Source organism: Notamacropus eugenii, chromosome X (assembly GCF_028372415.1).
Source record: "Notamacropus eugenii isolate mMacEug1 chromosome X, mMacEug1.pri_v2, whole genome shotgun sequence".
In the NCBI taxonomy this organism is placed as follows: domain Eukaryota; kingdom Metazoa; phylum Chordata; class Mammalia; order Diprotodontia; family Macropodidae; genus Notamacropus; species Notamacropus eugenii.
Window position 1 is genome coordinate 23,299,514 of NC_092879.1, and position 20,712 is coordinate 23,320,225.

Below are 20,712 nucleotides of genomic sequence, written 5' to 3' on the forward strand. Positions count from 1 at the left end.
GAACCTGCATTCGTCTCTGCTGCCATGTTTTATATTTTTTAACTCATCTAGAGGTAAATTGCTTGATAATGATTTAGCACGTGAATTCATGTAACAGGTTATGAGTTTAAGGTGAGTGTGTGTGTGTGTGTGTGTGTGTGTTGTTGTTGTTGTTGTTGTCCTTCATTCTCAGAGAGGACCAAAATGACATCACCATGATGAAGTCAAGTTTCAGTGTGTTTGACTGTGGCTGATCAGACCAATACAAGCTCAGAATGCTCTACCACAGACTGGGCTTAGATAGTCCCTGTGAACATTTGGGGTGGGTACTCTAAATTTGCCCATCCTGTGTTTCCTTTGAGCCATTTCAATTCTGCTTTGCTCATAGAGCACCAGCACTCTTTCTGATGTGGGCATGCCATGCTGAGTAGTCCTGTGCCAGTGTCTTCCATGTCACACAAGCAATTCCAAGGTTTTTGAGAGAGACCTTGAGAGTGTCCTTGTATTGCCTCTTCTGACCACCATGTGATCGCTTGCCCCATGCAAGTTCTTTGTAAAATAGTCTTTGAGTTGTGCTCTTTGAAGCATAGTTTGAATGCTTGGCAGTGTGTGTTCCATCGAGAGAAAGAGAAATAAAAGAAACAACAAGATGAATATAGATGCTTGGTCATGGGTGGCTTAAGTGCTATACAAAGAAAGACAGACTTTTAAAAAGAAAAATACGTCTCCAATGGGATGGCCCAGTGTGAGTCAAAAATCCATATTACTAGCTAGATATTGCAAGATCAGAGTCTTGATTCCAGAGTAGATCATAGGCTTCTGCAATTAAATGAGCAGATGGTGGGGATAAACTGATCAATAGTCCTAGACAGTTGAAAAAAAACCTAACAATTCTTTTAAAAATTTATTAATTAGAAAAAAAAATGGGGAGAAAAAAAGACAGACTGAAGTAGTGCTATGTCATTTTGAAGGGAAATGTGTAGAAGCAGAAAGTAAAGAGGTCTCATTCTAGAAGGTTGCAGTTACAGAGGGAGAGAGATTGATTACTTTGTCCTTGTATTTCCTTGGGTTTTTGGTGTATGTGGGTAGGGTGTTTGCATTTCAGCATGGGGAAGACCTGAGTGTGTTTGTAGACAAAGGGAATAGTAGAGAGGGAGAAAGTGAAGACTTGAATGGTAAGAGCTTTGAGGGAAAGGCAAGTTTCAGTTAAATGAAGAAAGAGCATTGCATAAGCCTGAGGATGTAGGAAAGCTTAAGGATGACAATGGAGGTTCCAAAGGACAGAGTACAGCAAATGACTTCTAGGAGAGGATGTGGGAAGATAGGTACACTAATGCATTGTTGGTGGAGCTGCAAGCTCCTCCAACCATTCTGGAGAACAATTTGGAACTATACTCAAAGAGCTATAAAACTGCATAGCCTTTGACCCATCAATACCACTAGTAGGTCTGTACCCCAAGGAGATCAAAGAAAAAGGAAAAGGACTTATATATACAAAAATATTTATAGCAGCTCTTTTTGGAGTGGTAAAGAATTGGAAACTGAGGGGATGCCCATTAATTGAGGAATGGTTGAACAAGTTGTAGTATGTGAATGTGATAGAATTCTATAAGCAATGATGAAGGGGAGAGTTTCAGAAAAACCTGGGAGACTTATATGAACTGATGCAAAGTGAAGTGAGCATAACCAGAACATTGTACTTAGTAACAGCCATATTGTTAAGATAATTAACTGTGAAAGATATATAACAATGACCCACTGCAACTTCAAAGGACTCACATGATGAAAAATGTTATCCATCTTCAGATAGAGAACAGATGAACTCAGAGTACAGAATGAAGCATATTTTCCCCTTCATTTTTCTTGCTTTTTTGAACATGGCAAATGTGGAAATGTGGTTTGCATAATTTCATATGTATAATGGGTATCGTATTTCATGCCTTATTAAAGAGTTGGAGAGGAGGTGGAGGGAGAGAGAATTTAGAACTAAAAATAAAATTAAACAAAAGCCTCCTAGAATGTGAGATGCCATCCATATCCTAACCTGTGCCCCTTCTATTTTTAACATTTTTTTTTGCCAGGTGATCTATCAGAGTGCTGATGACAAGGCCACAGTTATCGGAGCTGGAGTTACGCTGCATGAGGCTTTGGCAGCTGCTGCGGAACTTTCTAAAGATGGTAATATATTAAGAACTGAGAATTGTATTGCACACACACAAAATATTTAAAAAAGAATTATGTCACACATCTGAGTAAAGATAGCAAGACTTTGTGCCTGAATTGGTACATGCCTTGGCTGATCTTTTTATTTTCACTTCCCTCATTTTCTACATGAGGCTGTATCTCTTATCCCCCTTTCTGGTCTTTCAGGTATTTCTATCCGAGTAATTGACCTATTCACCATCAAGCCACTGGATCGAGCCACAATCCTTTCTAGTGCCAGTGTAACAGAGGGGCGTATTATTACAGTGGAGGATCATTATAAAGAAGGTTAGTGATTGATTGAAGCGTTTTCACTCACGTTGCTGTCCGAAGGGCTTTCTGGTAAAATGGTACTGTGTATGGGAATGGTACTATAACTTTAGGGTCAATAAAGCAAAAATGGAATTTCGAGGGAACAACATAGGAGATAAACTTCTACCATATAAATAGGCAGACAAAATCTAGAAATAATGCTGATTTTGGAGACTGATTAAAACACACTAATTCCTTGAATTATAAAAATGTCAAACTGGGCCCAGACATTTTCTCATTGATCACTATTCTGGAAACTATTCATTATACCCCCTACACCTACTAGGTAGGATAAAGTAGAGATTTCAACAGGCAAAGTAGAATTGCTCCTATAATTTGAAATGCCACCCATGTAGTAACCTCTACCTCTTCTATTTCTAACATTCTCCCAGGCCAGATTGGGGAACCTGTGGCTTTTGGTCCTCAGATATGGCCCTTGGGATCCAAACTTCACAGAACAAATCCCCTCTATGTCCTCAAGGGCAGCCCTTGGACTAAATACAAATTTCACAGAACCAAGAACAAAGTTCTACAAGTTCCCCACTTATCCCAGGTGATATGTCAGAGTACCACAGAGTAGTCTCTGTGAAGACTGAGGAATTTTCTAGTAGTATTATCAAGCCAAGTTGGACTCTTCTGACCTTGTACAACCCTTCTTTCCTAGGTGGTATTGGGGAAGCAGTGTGTGCAGCTGTTTCTGGTATGCCTGGCATCAGTGTTCATCAGCTGGCAGTGTCTGGGGTGCCTCGAAGTGGAAAACCTGCGGAGTTGCTTGATATGTTTGGCATTAGTGCCAAATATATCGTAAATGCTGTGAAATCCATTGTGGCCAGCTAAAAAAAATCAGCATTGTCAACTTTTGTTTAAGAAGTTGACATATTTGTGGAGTTTTTGAAGTCACAGTTTTAAAGGTGTAGATTTTGTTGTTTTTATTTGTTTTTTAAGGACCAGGGCCTGTAGGTAATGCCTTTTCTGTTTGTTCTTCAGCAGCTTTAGGTTCATTAAGTTCTTGTTAAAGTGTTTACTTGTGCATAGAAATGCTGCTATAACTTTTTGCTGCCTTGTGTCTAAGTGTTCTGATAAGAAGTCTAGAAGTGATGGGAGTTGAGAGGGGAGAGAGAGTAGAGAGAATCCGGTCCTCTTAAGCAGATGTGTGTTCTTATTTTATTTGTAATTTCTAAAAGTGTGAATTTGTGTGTGAATACTGAACGGTGTAGATGGCAAAGAAATTCTACCATTCTTTCCCAAGCCCCAGTTCAAACTTCCTTAAAACACTAGCATACCTGTAACTTCCCGAATACTGGATTAGTGAAGTCGCCTCTCACCTTTTCACAAACTATTTGCCTTCATTTCAGGTCTAAGTTTCTGGGGTTACAAAACAGGAATGAGAGCTTTTGTGATGCACGGCTTCCCATGCTGTATCCCTTTTGCTATCTTCCTTCTGCAAGGAAATGACACAAAACAGACAAAACCAACCCATTAGTTCTGGTCATCTCTGCCATCTTATGGTTTTTATGTGTTGTGAGCTCTTCTGTTTCACTTTCTAAATGTCCAAACTAAGACTACTTACCTAACCACATTTGAGGACATGAGTCAACAATAAAAAGGCATTAAACAAGTGGTGTTACTTTATTGTTTTCGAATCTTTGCATTCTTGACTTAGGTCAACTTTCATTTTCATCTCAAGTGGATATTTCTACCAAATAGTGGAAAAAACAGAGTTTTTGCAACTGCTAATCAAGAATTTTTTCTTTAAAGCCTGAAAAATGGGTTTTTAATTTTTTCCAAAAAGTTAAACTGAATAATTGCTCTATACCTGTAATGACCTTGAATGTCCTTCCATGTCTGTCTTTGAAAGTGGCATATACAAGGAGAGAATCCATACTATTAAGCAATACATGACAAAGATAGGACCTGTACCCATGGTTTTCTGACTCTAAACCTGGCCACTCTATCCACCAGGGCAGCCATAATGCCTCTCCAGTTTAAATCATGCTCTCCTGGTTTTTTCCCCATGCCCTTTGATTCTTTTTAAACCTTGAGCCCTTTCCCCAAAACCTGCAGTTGGTTAACTTTTACCAAGGATACATGAGAGCTGGCTACTACCCTAAGTAGAACAGAATGTATACATATATAAAGCAGCTACAGCCATATAATTTTTGGTGCTGCAGTGGATAGAGTACTGGGCCTGGAGTCAGGAAGACTCCTCTCTCTGAGTTCAAATCTGGCTTCAGACACTTGCTAGTTGTATGGTCCTGGGCAAGTCACTTAACTCTGTTGGCCTCAGTTTCCTTATCTGTGAAATGAACTGGAGAAGGAAATGGCAAACCACTCCAAGATCTTTGCTAAGAAAACCCCAAATGGGGTCACGGAAAGTTGGACACAGGTGAAGAACGACAAAAAGTCATGCATTTTAAGGTTTCTGAAGTTCTTGACATATATTATTTCATTTGACACTCACAACCCCTGTAAAGTAGGTGCTTTTTATTTTAGAAAAAAAGAAATTGGAGCTGAGCTTACTGAACTCATTTGTCCTGGATCTTATAGCTTGGTCTTACTGACTCTAGGGCCAGCATAGGATCTTCTATACCACGATTTCTGTTTTCTAGCCCTTGGAGTAAAGCCATTTTTCTCAAGTCCAAAGCTGTTAAATGGTAAAGGTTATTATGAATAACATTTCAAGGAATTCACTAACAGTCTCAATGGTGGCATCTGTGGTTATGTTGTTTATTGGAAGCAAATTTTTTTTGCTTGTGCAAGCCTTGCACAACTTTAGTTCAGCCATCTGGGGGAGGTCAGCTAAGGTGGAGATAAATTAACTGTTGTCTTGGAAGAAACAGGCTGCAGAATGGGTAACTCAACTGTGTACAGCTCACGTTGACTATACACCTTTTAGCGGTAAGAGTGTGTGCACCCTGTTTTAAGTGTTATCAGGTCAGGGAAGATAGACTACATGAGAATGGGTTCTTTCACTCAAGAAGCTCACTCATTAACTTTGTAAGCAATGCTAATAGAAGACTGGGTGAAAGTTCACACTTTGCTTTCCAATTTATTCCTCCAGACTTTTTAGTTGGGAGGCAGGGTAGGTGTGACCAATCTCTCATCCACTATAAGGTTTTGGGAAATAAAAATGACCAAGGCTTTTCAGGGAAGAATGGCATGAGCTATCTAATTTATCTGTTCCTTAGATATTTGGAGAGCTTTCTCTAGTTTGGGCAAGATGCCCCCTGGTCTTACTCTTTTCACTTCTAAATGGACTAAGGATTCAAGTACTTTTTCCTTAGCTATTACAGCCTACGTATTTCTTTTTGTTTGTTTTAGAGTGGTGAAGGCAAGGCAATTGGGGTTAGGTAACTTGCCCAAGATTACACAGCTAGTTTTTCAAGTGTCTGAGACCAGATTTGAACTCAAGTGCTCCTGACTCCAGGGCTGGTGCTCTACTCACTGCCCCACCTAGCTGCTCCTAGAGTGCTTTCTTAAGGACCTTGCCTTAAACTCAAATCACTCTGGCTGTCATTGATTGGCCAACGGTTTGGCCCAGGCCAAGCTCCACTAGGTCATTGTTTGGGCCCTGATTGGCTGAGAGTGAATGAATGTAAATAGCAATTGTTTCTGTTTTGGCTAGAAACCCTAAGGGTCTTCCCCTCCCAGATTGATTTTTTTGGGAGGGGACTAGGTCATAGGTTCTCAAAGTAGCAAATATGGCTCCCTGAGGGGCACTTGAAGATTGGGGAGGGGCAGTAGCAGCCTTAGGTGCAATTGAGGGGCATTGAATAAAAATAAGGGGGTAGTGGAAGCATAGGGAAAGAAGGGAATTTTGAAAAAAATATTTTGCACATGTATCATCATTTGTGTAACAGTTAAAGTCGTAGTGATTACATTATTTTCCAAATAAATACACAAAATGGAAGTTATAACAGACCAGTGGTCAAGTCCACTGACAGGTTTTAACAAGTATATGTTGGCAGGCAAGCCTTTTGTGCATTGTCAAGAAGTCCAGCATGCATCAGCAAGAATATGGGCATGTGTGTGTGTTCGCTCTGCATTGCAGAAGAAAACCATGCCATCAAAGAAACAATGACATGACTTGCACTTGACTTTGTTTTGAGTGAGGGAGGGCTATACAGGTCACCAGCCTCACTTCTCCTCCAGAGCCATCTGAATCCAGTGACCAGATATTCATCAGGATGAGTGGAGATGACCCAGGATGAGGCAGTTGGGGTGAAGTGACTTGCCCAAGGTCACACAACTAGCAAGTATCTAGCGTCTGAGGTGAGATTTGAACTCAGGTCCTTCTGACTCCTGCACTGGTGCTCTATCCACTGCACCACCTAGCTGCCCCATGTGCATGTAATAGCTTGCTTACAAATATGATACTATGATACATGATGTAATGTGTCATCAAAATTTCAATGCAGGAAAAAACTACACATTTACAATAAATTATTAAATAAGATACATCATTTAAAAAATTATATATTTTTTGAAATGAAATTTTTTTTAAAAGTTAAAGGATTAAAGAAAGTACATTTCCAGGAAGTGCTGAGTAATTTTTTTTTTAAAGGGGTGGTAGGCCAAATAAGTTTGGGAACCTCTGGACTAGGTAAAAGAGGCCATTCTCTGCTTCATTTCTTGCCTAGTCTTAATCACTGAATGGACACTGCCTCAGTCAAACTGAGACCAGTTAAAGACGTTAGCTTAAAAAGGCCAAGGTCTCCCATTGCATTGGGCAGGCCTTCTTCACTTGTCCAGATGGATATCTGAGCACTGGACTCAGATGGCTAAGGGGTTGGGGTTGGGAGGAGAAATAGAGGCTGGTGACTGCACAGATCTTCCTAGTTTAAATCCAGTTCACTTGCATATCATGACATCACCTCCCTGATGTCACGGTTGTCTTCCAGAACAAAGAACAAACAACAACTGCACCCTAGGGTGAGCCCATTCAGTCATTCTCTCTTGAACCTATCTCTGTGGGCTTTGTAAAAAGGAAATGGAATGAATGTGTTTGGTTTGTTTTTTTTTTTGATCCCAATCTGTGATTTTCATCCATGTGGGGAATTGCTGGTGTGGAAACTCCACAGATCAATGAGGATGAGGATGAGGAGAATAAGCATTTAAGCCCTTGGTATATGGGATTTACAAACATCCCATTTGATCCTCACAACAACCATATGAGGTAGGTGCTATTATAATTCTCCATTTTACAGTTGAGGGAAGGAAGAGGTTAAATGACTTGCCCAGGGTCACAGCTAGTAGTATCTGAGGCCACATTTGACCCCCACTGTGCTAGGCAGCTGTTTCCAGCAGAAACTCATTTGTGCCTTAAGTCTTAGAGGCAACAAGGCAGAGTGAGGAGAATAGTTAACCTGGAATCAGGAATCCCTGAATTCAAATCCTGTCTCAAACACTCAGTTTTCGTAATTGAATGTACTTAAAGGAATTGATATAAGGACCAGATGAGGTAATGCATGTAAGGTGCTTTGCAAACCTTATGCATTAGTCTGAGCTCTTTTTAGGGGGTTACCTGGAGCACAGAGAATTTTGTTTTTATATCTATTGTCCCCAATGTCTAACACACAGTAGGTACATAATAAGGGCTTGTTTATGGATTTGATGGCTACACAGCCACTCAGGTACTAGGCCAGCCCTCTAGCCACTGTCCCCCCACTGCATCAGTGTTCTTAGGTTAAGTGAGATATTCTTGGATTCCTTAAATAATTTGGCCCCGTTCTGCCCCCCTCTCAACGGGCGTCCACTGCTCTGGTGGGGTCAGCGTCCCTATCCCTGTGATCCTTCTCTGGGGAGCCTGGCAGGGGGCCTCACCCCTAACCCCCGGGGGGGGGGGGGGAAGGATCGGGGATTTCACATAGTGCCTGAATCTTTTTCCTGTAACACGCTATCGTTTCCATGACAACTCTATGGCACGCGGGAGTGCAGAGGGTCTCTCACTTGCGCCGGGTCCCCTAACTCACCAGCCCTCAACCCGCTCCTGAGTCTCGTAATAATTGGGCAGTTACACTAGCCCATAATGAAACCCCAATCCAAATGGTCAGGGTACAAATGCGCCCCTCCACCCCACCTTCTGGGGTTTCATCCCCAGCGTCTCGCCCCAAACAGTCGCTAACCCGGGGACTGCGAAATACTCTTTCCCACCCTCAAACCTTGCCCCTCCCCCTTCCCCATCACGTCAGACTGCCTGGGGCGGGACAAGGCCTCGGAGGCGGGTCCAGACCTTAGCAAAACAAGGTCGAGACTGCGGATAGACCGTCGCACCAAGCAAAGCTCTGCGGCATTTAGGGAAGGAAGTTGGGTGGGTCATAGAGAACGCGTTTCTAATTGGTTCCCTCGACAGGGTCCTCGGCCAATCAGTTTTCCTGTTCTCCCAGAAGTTCGTTGGGGGGATGGGGAGAGAGAAGGGGGCGGGACAAACGAGCTGGCGAATCAGCGGCCTCTATGTGGCCCGAGGGGACTGTTAGACGCTAGAGAAGTTTCGAACCATCTCCCAGGCCTCAGCGGACTGAGAGAGTGGCTGCCATCGGCCTCAGGTATGCTAGTATGTGCAAGTGGGGAGGGCCAGGCCCTGGCGCACTCCTTTCCCGAGCCAGAACAGGAAGGAAGGCGAATCTAGTCCCGGCAGGCTGGGGTGGAGCTGGGAGGGGGGAGGGGAGAGGGCGTGGCTCACACCCTGGCTCCGCGCACGCGCACTGGCGAAGACCGTGGTTGCGGCTCCACGCGACTGCGCTGGCAACCTGTGGCTTGTCGAGTCGTTCCGCCCGCGGCTGCCTAGGCTGCGGTCTGGAAGGCTTGGCCCACCCGGGTCAGAGGAAAAGCGGCCGCGCAGCTTCTTCTGGTCCGACCTTCGCGGGCCCTCATGCAAAGGTAAGGTGGCAGACTGGGCGATGAGGGGTGCATAGACGCTTGCTAATGGATTCCTAGCCTCAGCCTCGTCCCTTCCCCCCACCCAAGGCGGGCTGGGTTCATGGCGCGGGAGACTCCTTTTTCCCAGAAAACCTCCCCAACTATGAGAGCAACTGCATGGGACGCTGGCCTGGCCTGGGACAGTGCCTGGCCCGTAGTGGGTCTCCGTAAACGCTAGCTGGCCGTTTTCTTTCCCGACAGCCTCCTTTGCCGAGACCTCCCTCCTCTCCCCGCCCCCCCCCACCCCCCACCCCCGCTCCTGGGCCTTCCCTGAGGCGGAGGGAAAAGCTTCTGAAGGTGTATCTCTCGGCCATCCCCATAGCGAGCAAAGTCCTATCCCCTTCAACCTGCAGCTGCCAGGCGGTCATTCAGCGTCGATTAAGTAAGTCCCTACTCTGTGCCGAGCACCGTGCTACGAGCCGGGAAGCCAAAAGAGGCCCCAGACTGGAGGAGATGGCAGTCTGAGGGATGGCGGCAGGCGGTGAGGGGTCCAGAGAAGCTACAGACGAGATAAGAGGGGAAGGCCCTGGAATGAAGAGGGCTGGGGGAAGGCTTCCAGTCCTTCCCCAAGATGGAAGCCAGTAGCCAGAGGTGGGAAGGGAGAGCTTTGCAGGCTTGGGGGATAGCCAGAGAGAATGCATGGAGCCAAGAAGTGGAGGGAGGGCTTCTTGTTCCTGGAAGAGCCAGGAGCTCAGTGTCTCTGGGGGGAAGAGCGTGGCAGTGAGGACAAGAGAAAATGCTAGGTCGTGGGGTGCCAGAAGCCTGGAGAGCGAGGAGGGGGCTAGGTGAGGGAGGGCGTGGAACGCCCCCAAGAGGAGGATGTCTCGGATTCCGGAGGCCTTGGGAAGCTTCTAGAATCTGAGTGCGAGAGCCCCGGAGTTCGGTCAGAGCCGCGCCCGAAGGGAGTCTCCTTAGTGGCTGAACCTAAAGGGGACTGCAGTGGGGGCCGCAGGCACGCCAGCGGGCTATTGCAGTACGTCGTGGGGCCCTGCACCAGGGAGGTGGCAGTATCAGAGCAGAGAAGAGAGCATGCCTCCGAGAGCTGTTGCTAAGGTAGAACCGACAGCCCTTGGCAACAGGCTAGATATGGGAGGGGCGAGAGAGTGGGCGGCGGAGGAGGACTCCTCGGTTTCAGCCTGAAAGACTGCAGGTTGCTGCTGCCCTCTGCGGCAACAGGGGAGGGTTGGGGGCGGGGGGAAGATCACGGCTCGGTTTGGGATGTGTGAAATTCAGCATACTGAAGATGGCTACCAGGCAGTTGGGAAGTCAGCAGGGGATTAGGGCTGGATGGGTGGATTTGAGAGTCATCACTGGAGATGGCAACTGAGGGGAGGGTTTGGGGGAAAGAGGATGATTCGGCTTTGACTATGTTGAGCTCAAGCTGTCTGTCTACGTGGCATTTGGAATTTCAAGAGAGCCATCCTATATGACAAATGATAGTGGTCTTTTCTAGAGAGGACTTCCAAAAGGGTCATCACCGTTAAGTGATTGGTACGTGGAGAATGTCCAAAACTCCGTGAGGTGCAAGACCTCTGGAGCTCCCCCCCTCCACAAAGAGGAAGCTTGGGGGTGTCTCCTCCTATCTCCGCCCTACTTGGTCTTTCTGACTTTGGTGTGTTTACTTTTGATTTTTCGATGTGCCCTTGTCCTCTCCATTTCTATTCTTACACTTCCTGTGGATGGTTTTTCTTGGCTCTGCTCCGGCAGTTCACAAAAGCTTTTCCCATGCTTCTCTGTACTCATGACCCCCATCATTCCTTACAGCTCAGAAACATTCCGTGAGGTTCACATGCCACATTTTGTGTAGCCCTTGCCCAGTAGATGGGCTTCTACTTTCTTTCCATTTCTTAGCTGTCAGAGAAAGTGCTGCTGAAAATGTTTTGAAGTACATGGGGACCTTTTGCCATCTTGATGGCGTGGATGTGGTTGTTAAGTCTTTTTTCAGTCGTGTCCAACTCTTCGTGAGCCCATTTGGGGTTTTCTTGGCAGAGATACTGGAGTCCTTTGCCATTTGCTTCTCCAGCTCCTTTTGCAGATGAGCAACCTGAGGCCAGCCAGGTTAAGTGACTTGCCAGCTTCACACAGCTAGGAAATATTTGTCTGAGGCTGGATTTGAACTCAGGAACATGAGTTTCTCAGACGCCAGGAGCTCTGTCCATCACAGTCACACTGAGCGGCCTTTACGGATGGTTTTCTTGGGGTAGAAGGCCAGCAATGGGGTCTTTGTTTTAAAGAGTGTGGACATTTTTGTCACTTTCTTGATGCCATTCAGTTTGCTTTCCAAACGGTTATACCACTTCGCAGTTCCACCAACAAGGCAAAAGTGTGTGTTGTCCTTTTCTTTTGCCACTTTGCAGAGTATGAGGTCAAACGTCAGGGTTGTTCTGATTTGTGTTTCCTTTGTTATGAGTGGCTTGGCGCTTCTTTCATGTGGTTATGAATACTTTGCAGTTCTTCCTAGGATCACTGAATATCCTTTGACCATTTGTGTATTGCTGAATGACAAATGATTATACATATATGCACATATACACACATATCTGTGTGTGTGTGTGTGTGTGTGTGTATGGAGAGAGAGAAAGAGACAGACAGAGACAGAGAAAGAGGGATAGACACACAGCTACAACAGGGAATCACACCTTCACGAAATTTACATGAAAACTAGGTTTATTACAAGATAAATGAGCATGCATGTGGGTATGAGGTCAAACCTCAGGGTTGTTCTGATTTGTGTTTCTTTTGTTATTAGTGATTTGGCGCTTTTTTCATGTGGTTATGAATACTTTGTAGTACTTCTTTTGATCACTGGATGTCCTTTGACCATTTGTTTATTGGTGAATGGCAAATGAGATAGATACATAGGTAGAGAGGGAGGGAGGGAGGGAGGAAGAGAGAGAGAGAGAGAGACAGAGAGAGAGAGAGAGAAAGAAGGAATGAGAGAAACAGACAGAGACAGAGAGACAGACAGCTACAACTGAATCACAACTTCATGAAACTTACATGAAAACTAGGTTTATTACAAAGTAAATGAACATGCATGTAGAACCCAAAGAGTTCACAATCCATACAGAAGTTTGTCTTTTAATAACATCAGGACAAAGGAAGAAGGAGAAAACACAAATCTCTACTTCAAAGACAGTGTCATCAGAGGAGGGAAAGAGCAGTAGGGATGGGAAAAGGACAAAACCCCTCCTGGAGGGGAGGAGCCAGGCAGCACCAAAGCCCAATGTTTTTCTCTTGGGAACTGCTAGACCATGAAGATAGGATGGTCTGCTTATTTACAAAGGTCCCAGCTGCACAAGCAAATTCCCATCTAATGCAGACTGACTGGCACCTGTTTTGTCACCCAAGGACACGCAGGAAGTTCAGTTTGAGATGCAAACGGTAAATTTTGTCAGCTTGGAGGGGATTATTCTTGACATGTTCAGAGTCTTTTGCATACTTCTGGAAAATATGGCAACTCAAAAAGACAAGTTCAGGAGACCCCTTACCATTATTCAACTACACACACACACACACACACACACACACACACGTGTGCGCACACACACACACGTTTATATATTTTACATACCAAACTCTTACCAGAGAAATATGATACAAAGATTTTTTTCCCTGTTCAACCATTTAACTTCTTATCCTCGATGTATTAGTGTTGTCTATGCAAAACCTTTGCAATTTCAAGTCATTAAAGTACCTGTTTTATCTTTGTAATTGCCTCTATCTTTTGTGTGGTTAAGAATGTATCTTTTACCCATAACTGTGAGATATACATGATCTGTTTCTCTTCTAATTTTTTTTATAGTATCATCTTTTAATATTAATGTCACATCCATTTAGAAGGTATTTGGAAGAGTATATGGTACTGTTCTAATCCAGACCACTTTCCAGTTTTCCCAGCAGATTTTAATCAGATAAGGATTTTTTCCCCTAGGTAATTAATGCCTTCCACATTTTCAAAAACTGGGTTATTGAGTTTCATTATTTCTGATGCTCTCTTGTCTAGTCTGTTCCATTGATCTATATCTCCTTTTTTTTTAAACTAGTACCAGATGATTTTGATGACAGCTGTTTTACAATATAGTCTGAAGTCTGGACGTGCTGTTTCCCTTGATATTCTAGATCTGTTGTTTTTCCAAATTAATTGTGTTATTATTTTATCAGGCTCTGTTACATATGCCTTTTTTAATTTGGTATAGCATTAAAGCATTATTTTGATAGTTTTGTCATTTTTATTATATTGGCATGGTCTAACCATGAGCACTGAATATTCTTCCAGCTATTTAGGTTGTCCTTTACTTCTTTAAGGACTTGCAAATGAATCTATGTCTTTTGTTTGCTTTGAGAGGTTGATCTCCGGATATTTTATGCATTTTGTAGTTATTTGGAATGAGAAGGTGGAAGAGGCCTTAAGGGCAGAACAGTGTTAAAGATAGTTCTTGGGTAGAGCCCCACTGGGGTGGGGAGTGGGTAGCAACCCTGACCCCATGTAGGGTAGGAGATGGTATAGGAAAGTGGCAGAGGTCTTCCTTGCCACCCTCTGTCTCCCTGGGAGGTGGGGATAGCAGAGGGGAATGATGACAGAAGTGGGATGAATTGGTAATGGTGGGTATGGTAATGTTTATGATTCAGAAAGTGTCCCTTTATGGTCCTTCTGGGGGATGCCTCTGTGCTTGGCCATTAGATTAACCACTTTATGTAATAAATACTTACTGTCTGACTTACTGTTGTGTAGTGGTAAGGGGACTTCTTGTGCATTATTCCTTATTGTGAACTTTCTCTGTTCCAGAAAATGCTTAAGAGGGGTAAACAGCATTTTGATGCTTATTTTGAGGGAAAAAAACAGGCAATTCATCTACAAAAAATCAGGTTTCTTGCATTGAAAGAAATGAAAGTATTTTCTTTAAAAAAAAGCTAACTGCAAAATAAATGAAGAAAGCAGATCCAAGATGCCTTATGCTAAAAGTCTTAGTGCAGGTTTAATCTTTAAAAACTTCAGTAGTAGAAATGCTACAAAATTACAAAAAAAATTTTAAAGTTTGATAATTTAAATTGATAAAAGGAGCCCCCTCTCCTCAAAATTTAACAATTGGATAAAAATATTGCAGGACTGGTTCAGTTCACGACAAGCCCAGATCCAAGAGATATTGGGCCATGATTTAATAACTTCAGAATTATAAATGCCACAGATTTATAAAGAACATTTGAAATTAATTGTTTAAAATATTGACGTTTCTCATAACCACCATTTTGTGTTATGCCTTGTTCTAGATGATTTTTGTGTTTTATGAAAATTTTCAACTCCTGTTCATTCAAAGGATTGCATTAGTAATGCTACCCTTAAAGCCATCCAAAGAACAAGGTTTTGATACATACACGACAATTTTGACATGACCCTGGCCACACTGGAGAAAGTCTAATAGAGACAGATCAGGGGACCAGGTTGACCCGGCAAGGTAACCCCCTCTACAGATCCACTGTTCTCAGATACTGTCATCCAGAAAGTGTCAGTCACATAATACATAATGGCAAGGTGCCCTGTCTTGTTGAAAAATGGTGTTATTCAAATAGATGTAATGTGTAGAGCTCAAAAAGAAAATTTGGGAGCACTGCTAAGTAAGATCCACTGTTGACTGCAGGTCCTTCAAAAAAAAATAAAGACAAGGTATGTTAATGGTGTACCAGACAAGAATTTTTGGGCAGTTTTTTTGTTGTTGCCAGACTCCTTGAGATTTTTCTGGGCCCCAAATGTTGCAGTTGTGACGGTTAACTTTGCCACTTATATGGAAAGTCACCTTGTCATGTCTGTCATTGGAATTTTCCATTTTTGACGCCATCAATTGACAGAAGTCTAGCCTGGCCTAGAAATCTTCTCCCAGGGACATTTGAATAGTTGCAACCTTGTCCATTGGAATTCTCATCGTCGCCTCGGGAATGCTCAGTTCAGCAAACACACAGTGCACTGATTTTGGAGGGATTCTGTCCAAATGCCCTCTGGGTTTCAGCCACAGTCTTTTCATGTGCTTGATGTCTCTTGGATCTAGGCTCATCATGAATTGAGCCAGTTTCCTTTAATGTTTTCATTGAGTTGTTAAATTTCTGTGGGGAACCTCCTTTTTATGATGGCAACTGAATTTTCTCCTTCTTGCTGTTCAGCTAACCAGAGAATGCAGTTGACTGTTTTCTTCATTGGCCTCTTCAGAGGAACTGAAGCAAAAAATTAATTAAATTTTAATGAAAAATTCATTTTTCAAGATGCTCAAAACTGAATAAATTTTAATAAAATCAAACAATTCAATGTTAAAATGATTAAAATATTTTTGGTCTCATTTCTACTTCTGAAATTATTAAAGCTTACAACTCCACTCGGCACTGCAGTGGCTAGAGTGCAGGATCTAGAGTCAGGAGGGTCTGAGCTCAAATATGACCTCAGTCACTAGCTGTGTGGCCCTGGGCAAGTCACTTAACCTTATTGGCCTCAGTTTCCTCATCTATAAAATGAATTGGAGAAGGAAATGGAAAATCCCTCTGGAATTTTTGCTAAGAAAACCCCAAATGGGTCATGAAGAGTTAGACAGGACTGGAAAATGAATGGCAACGAAACTGTACTAAGATGATTGGGATGTCCAGTATTTCACTTGTATTCAACTTGTACCCACACATTATTTTAAAAATCGTGCATTCGCACATTTTAAAAATAATGTTGCATTTCCTTTTATAAGTTTAAAACACAGATGATTGAAAAGATTTAAAAAAATCTTAAGTTGCTTTCTCACTTTTATCCATCAACAAACATTTATTAAAGGCCTGTATCATGGCATCAATTTCTCCCCTCTCACTCTAGGCGTTCCCTGATCCACCACAATTCAATGACTCATTATACAATGAGTGGGAAACATTTTGTTCTCCTATAGATGCTCCATTTTCTCTCTTTCCTCCATCCTCCCACCTATTTATTCTTTTTTTTTTTAGGAATAGTGGAGATGTTCTGAGTGACTAGCTTTCTTGTGTTAAAACTACATTGTCAAATCTTTTCACTGGACTGTTTTGTCCCTTTGAACCCTCCCTATTTTCCCAGGCTCTTCTTATGTACCCTCACCCCTAGCCTTATTTTTTCAAAGCTGGTAACTATCGACACCAGAATCTACCTTGTCCTCTTGCCAACCCCCCTGCTCCTTGCCCCTCCTCCCCCTCTCTCCCCACCCACCCCTATACCAAGCTGTATGTTTAGGTTTCTTTCCATATGAATCTTTTATTTAACAGCATACTTGGTAAAAATTCCTTTTGCCTAAGGACTTCTCCTGAACAACGAACTGATTCTTGGCTTGTGCTTTGCAGGCAGGGGCCCAGCTTATCCCCTATGGAACAGGAAAGGATTTTGGCACTTCTAAGAGCAGAAGTGGAACGGTTATCCAGTGAGCTGCAGGAGACAACCCAGGAGAAAGTCCAGGCTGCAACATACGGCCTGGCAGTACTTGAGGAAAATGCTGACTTGAAACAGAAATATGGGGACTTGGAAACAGAGCTAGAGTCCCATAGGCTGGAACTACATCAACTGAAAGAGGTAAACAGGATGCTAACAGGGACTCAGAGCCATCATTGGCCCCTGGGGAGGTGCCTTACTGAGAGCTAACAAGGTTAGCTCTTTCTATGCTCCTTTTCTAGGTCTTTTTTTTTTTTTTTGAGAAAATAAAAAACAGACAAGTCTCCCCTGCCTCAACTTTCCTTAGCTAATCATTTTGATTAATTCTCTTTGCTGAGTTCTTTAAATATTTTTAGGTTATATGTGGAGGTGTTTTTGGGGGAGGAAGGGTTAAGATTTTTATTTTATCAACTAAATTGTAAATTCCTTAAGGGCAGAGACAGTTCCTTAGAATTCCATAAAATTGTGCTGGGTTTTGTCTCTTCTTTTAGTATTAGACACATCATAGGTGTTAAATAACCACTTGCTGAGTTGCCCAGCAAAAATAATTCAGTCATGGGAAAAAGTCATCCCTCTGGGTTAGGATTTAATATTCCCATGTCCTACACTACAATATCTCAGTTGTAAATCCTGTCTCTACTCTGCCTCCAAAACAACTGTCTCCTTTGTCCATTCTAGGCATTAGCAGAATGTCGTAGCAACCATAAGCGGGCCACATTTGATGGAGAGAACAGAGAAGAATGCTTACTACTAGAAACCGCTTCCAAGGAGGCAAAGCTGATGGAGAGAATTGAAGAGCTGCAGAATGACATTAAACAAATGAGGTTTCTTGTGACTAATACATCCGCAGAAAATGATCGCCTTTCTTCCATAATCCAGGAGCTGAGAAAGGTGTGTGTCCATATGTCTCTTGCTTCCCTGGGTGTATGGGCCCCACTCCAAGCTTGTGTGGGGGATAGCTTATACATTTCCAACATGTTTCCACTGAAGGTTCCCATTATGAAGTACTTTGCTTGCTTAGTCAATGACCTTAAATCTCCCTCCTCTCCCCACCCCAAACCAAGAAAAGGAAAGTTCAGAACAACCAAAATGTCATTTAGGTTATGTCCTAAAACACATATTCTTCATATACATGAAGAAGCACTCATGGAAAACCTAGTAATGGCAATTTTTAATTAAATTTTAGCAGCTTTATAAGAGCAGGGAGAAGACAGAAAAATAAACATATCAAAAGATACAAGAACATAAAAAAGGTCTCTCCAGAAGCCCCATTTAATCCAGAATCAAATGATCCTATATACCACCATGTCTTTTGAGTGTATTCTACATCACAGCCTGTAATGGTAATTGGTCCTTAAGAAAAAGAACAGTAACCTTGGGAGTCAGGAGAGACCTGGGTTCAAATTCTGACTCTACCACCTTTGAACTATGTGACTCTGGCCAAGTTACTTAAGGTCCTCTGTACCTTGGTTCCTGAACTAGTTAAATAGGTGTAGTAGTGCCACTTCATATAGGTGTGTTGAAGACAGTCTATAGAGATTAATCAAATACCATATAAAAGAGTTGTTCTTCTTAAAAAAAAGTTTAATTCTGTTTGAAATCTTCTGTTTGCACACAAGTTCTCTGCTGGCTTAGTTTTAGAATTAAGTTTTGGATTTTGAGCAAAGATGACAGCACAGGAAGAAACAGCCCAACTCTCCTACAGTTGTTCCAAAAACGGTCAAGGAAGGTTAATCCCAGGCTGCAGAAGGTAAATTTTTTTTAGCAGAGGGAGATAACCAGAGGCCTGGGGGCACTGGGGAGGCAGTCCAGTCAGCAAGGTCTGTACAGAGCCTTCTTTCAGATGGAATGAGGTTGGGACCTGAAGCTATATCAGCATGACCACACAGGAGTGTTGAGGAAAGGTGGAGACTAGGCCCTGCAACTGTGTACCAAAGCAGGGATTGTGGATCAGGGAGGAGCCTCTAGCTCTGTTTCTCTGACTCTGGAACAAGATTGTGATTCAGTTCATAGACCTGCAGCTGAGTTATCAAAATGGTGAACAGATACCAGGGACAAGCCTGCAGTTATATTGCTCAGAATCTGCACATTCTTCTAGCTGGCTGACCTGCTGGGGACAGCAGCTGTCTACTGGAGCTTCAACCGGAGGCAAGCCTGCAGTTGTGTTGCTCAGAGGAGACACATGTGGGGAGAACTGAAAGTTGGCAATTCCCTGGTCTGAGCTGCTTTTAGCATCCTTGAAAAATACCCCAGAGAATACAACTTTGGTCCAAACAAGGGCCTAATCCTCCCTCCAGAACTGTGTAGATCCTGGCCCTTATACAAAGTCCCAATTCAGGAAGTAAGGATGGAATGAGTAAACAAACAAAAACTCTCACTTAGAGATGTTATGGAGCCAGAGCCATCCCAAGACACCAACTCAGAACAAGAGAACACCACAACGTATGTAAGCCAGAGCCTCAAAGAAATATACAACTTGGCCCCCAACTAAGCAACAAAGTAGAAATTTTGAAAATTAAAGAAGAGATTAATAAAATTGAAAGCAGAAAGGCCATTGAATTAGTTATTAAACTTGGAGCTGGTTTTTTTTAAATTTAATAAAATAAACAACTAATATGATTTTTTCAGTAAGTGGGAAAAACCAAATAATTGGTAAAGAAATGAAAACCATAGGTAAATGGTCAAAGAATAGGAGCAAACAGTTTTCAAAGGAAGAAATTCAAGCTATCACCAACCATATGAAAAAATGCTTCAAATCACTAAAATATTTAGAGAAATTCAAATTAAAGCGCATCTGAGGTTCTACTCCACCCTCATCACATTGGCAAAGATGACAAAAAGGTAAAGGAAAATGTTGGAAGGACTGAGGGAAAACAGGTATCCTTGTGCACTGTTGGTAAGATTCCCAACTGCTCCAGCCATTGTGGAAAGCAATTTGAAGGTATGTCCTGAAAGTTACTCTAAATGGTGCTTACCTTTTGACCCAGTTATACAATTTGTACCCCAAAGAAATCAAAGAAAGAGGAAAATGATTCATATGTAAAAAAATAAAATAAAAAGCAACCTTAGGAAAGCTTATTTCAAAGTAGCCAAGAACTGTAATCCAAGGGGGTATCTATTGGGATATGGTTAAATAAATTATAATATATGAATGTAATAGAATATTACTGTGCCATAAGGAATGATAAAGTGGACATTTCAGAGGATACTGAAACGACCTCTGTGAATTGATGCAGGATGAAATCAGCAGAACTAAGAGAATAATTTATGCATTGACAACAACATTATAAAAAATAAAACAACTTCAAAAGACTTTAGACTTCTGATCAATACAAAGATAAGCTAAGGGTCCAGAATCCTGAAGGTAAATCATGCCACCCACCTGCCAAGGAGGTAATGAAATTAAAGTGCTGAATGAAATATTTTTAGACATGGCCTGTGTGGGGACTTGTTTTGTTGGATTATGCATATTTCTTTGTGACAATTTTCTTTTTTCTTTTCTTTTTAAATTGATGATCTTGAAGAAAGAAAATGGAGGGGAAAAGGAGTATACTAAGGAGGAAGGGTAGGAGAATTTACTGCCTCACATCATCAAGGTTCATATGACTTTAAAAATAAGTAATGGGGTGGAGGGAGTGAGTATTACTTAAATTTCATTTTCTTCTGACTCAATCTGAATGATTGAATGAAAGCACCGACACACACAGAGTTTGGTATAGAAGTACATTTAAGACTGAGTGTGGTGAACCACTCCTGAAATCCTTGCTTACCAGGGAGGCTGAGGCTAGTGGATCGCTTGAGCTCGAGAATTTTGAGCTGCGGTGGAGCTAAAGCCTATCTGATGTCTGCAATAAGTTCAACACCAACATGGTGAGTCT

General features: G+C 42.5%; 2 protein-coding genes across 7 annotated transcripts in view; both read left to right on the forward strand.

The window, feature by feature from the left end:
- TKTL1 (transketolase like 1) overlaps positions 1-4,111 on the forward strand; it is a 29,507-nt gene extending 25,396 nt beyond the window's left edge. The window contains exons 12-14 of the mRNA XM_072625936.1: positions 2,061-2,157; positions 2,350-2,469; positions 3,158-4,111. Coding sequence (XP_072482037.1) covers positions 2,061-2,157; positions 2,350-2,469; positions 3,158-3,330 — 390 coding nt within the window. The 3' untranslated portion in view covers positions 3,331-4,111. The remainder of the gene's footprint in view (positions 1-2,060; positions 2,158-2,349; positions 2,470-3,157) is intronic.
- Positions 4,112-8,910: 4,799 nt separating this feature from the next.
- LOC140515304 (protein bicaudal D homolog 2-like) overlaps positions 8,911-20,712 on the forward strand; it is a 40,347-nt gene continuing 28,545 nt past the window's right edge. For 2 of the 6 annotated variants that reach the window (XM_072625943.1, XM_072625944.1), the window contains exon 1: positions 20,608-20,704. Coding sequence is in view for 5 of the 6 variants with exons in the window: in XM_072625944.1 (XP_072482045.1) it covers positions 20,702-20,704 (3 nt within the window). In the remaining variant the exon portion in view is untranslated. Of the gene's footprint in view, positions 9,039-9,180; positions 9,373-9,694; positions 9,794-16,749; positions 16,976-17,512; positions 17,726-20,607; positions 20,705-20,712 lie in introns of those variants that run through there. The other 4 variants (XM_072625939.1, XM_072625938.1, XM_072625937.1 and 1 more) reach the window with 4 other exon arrangements.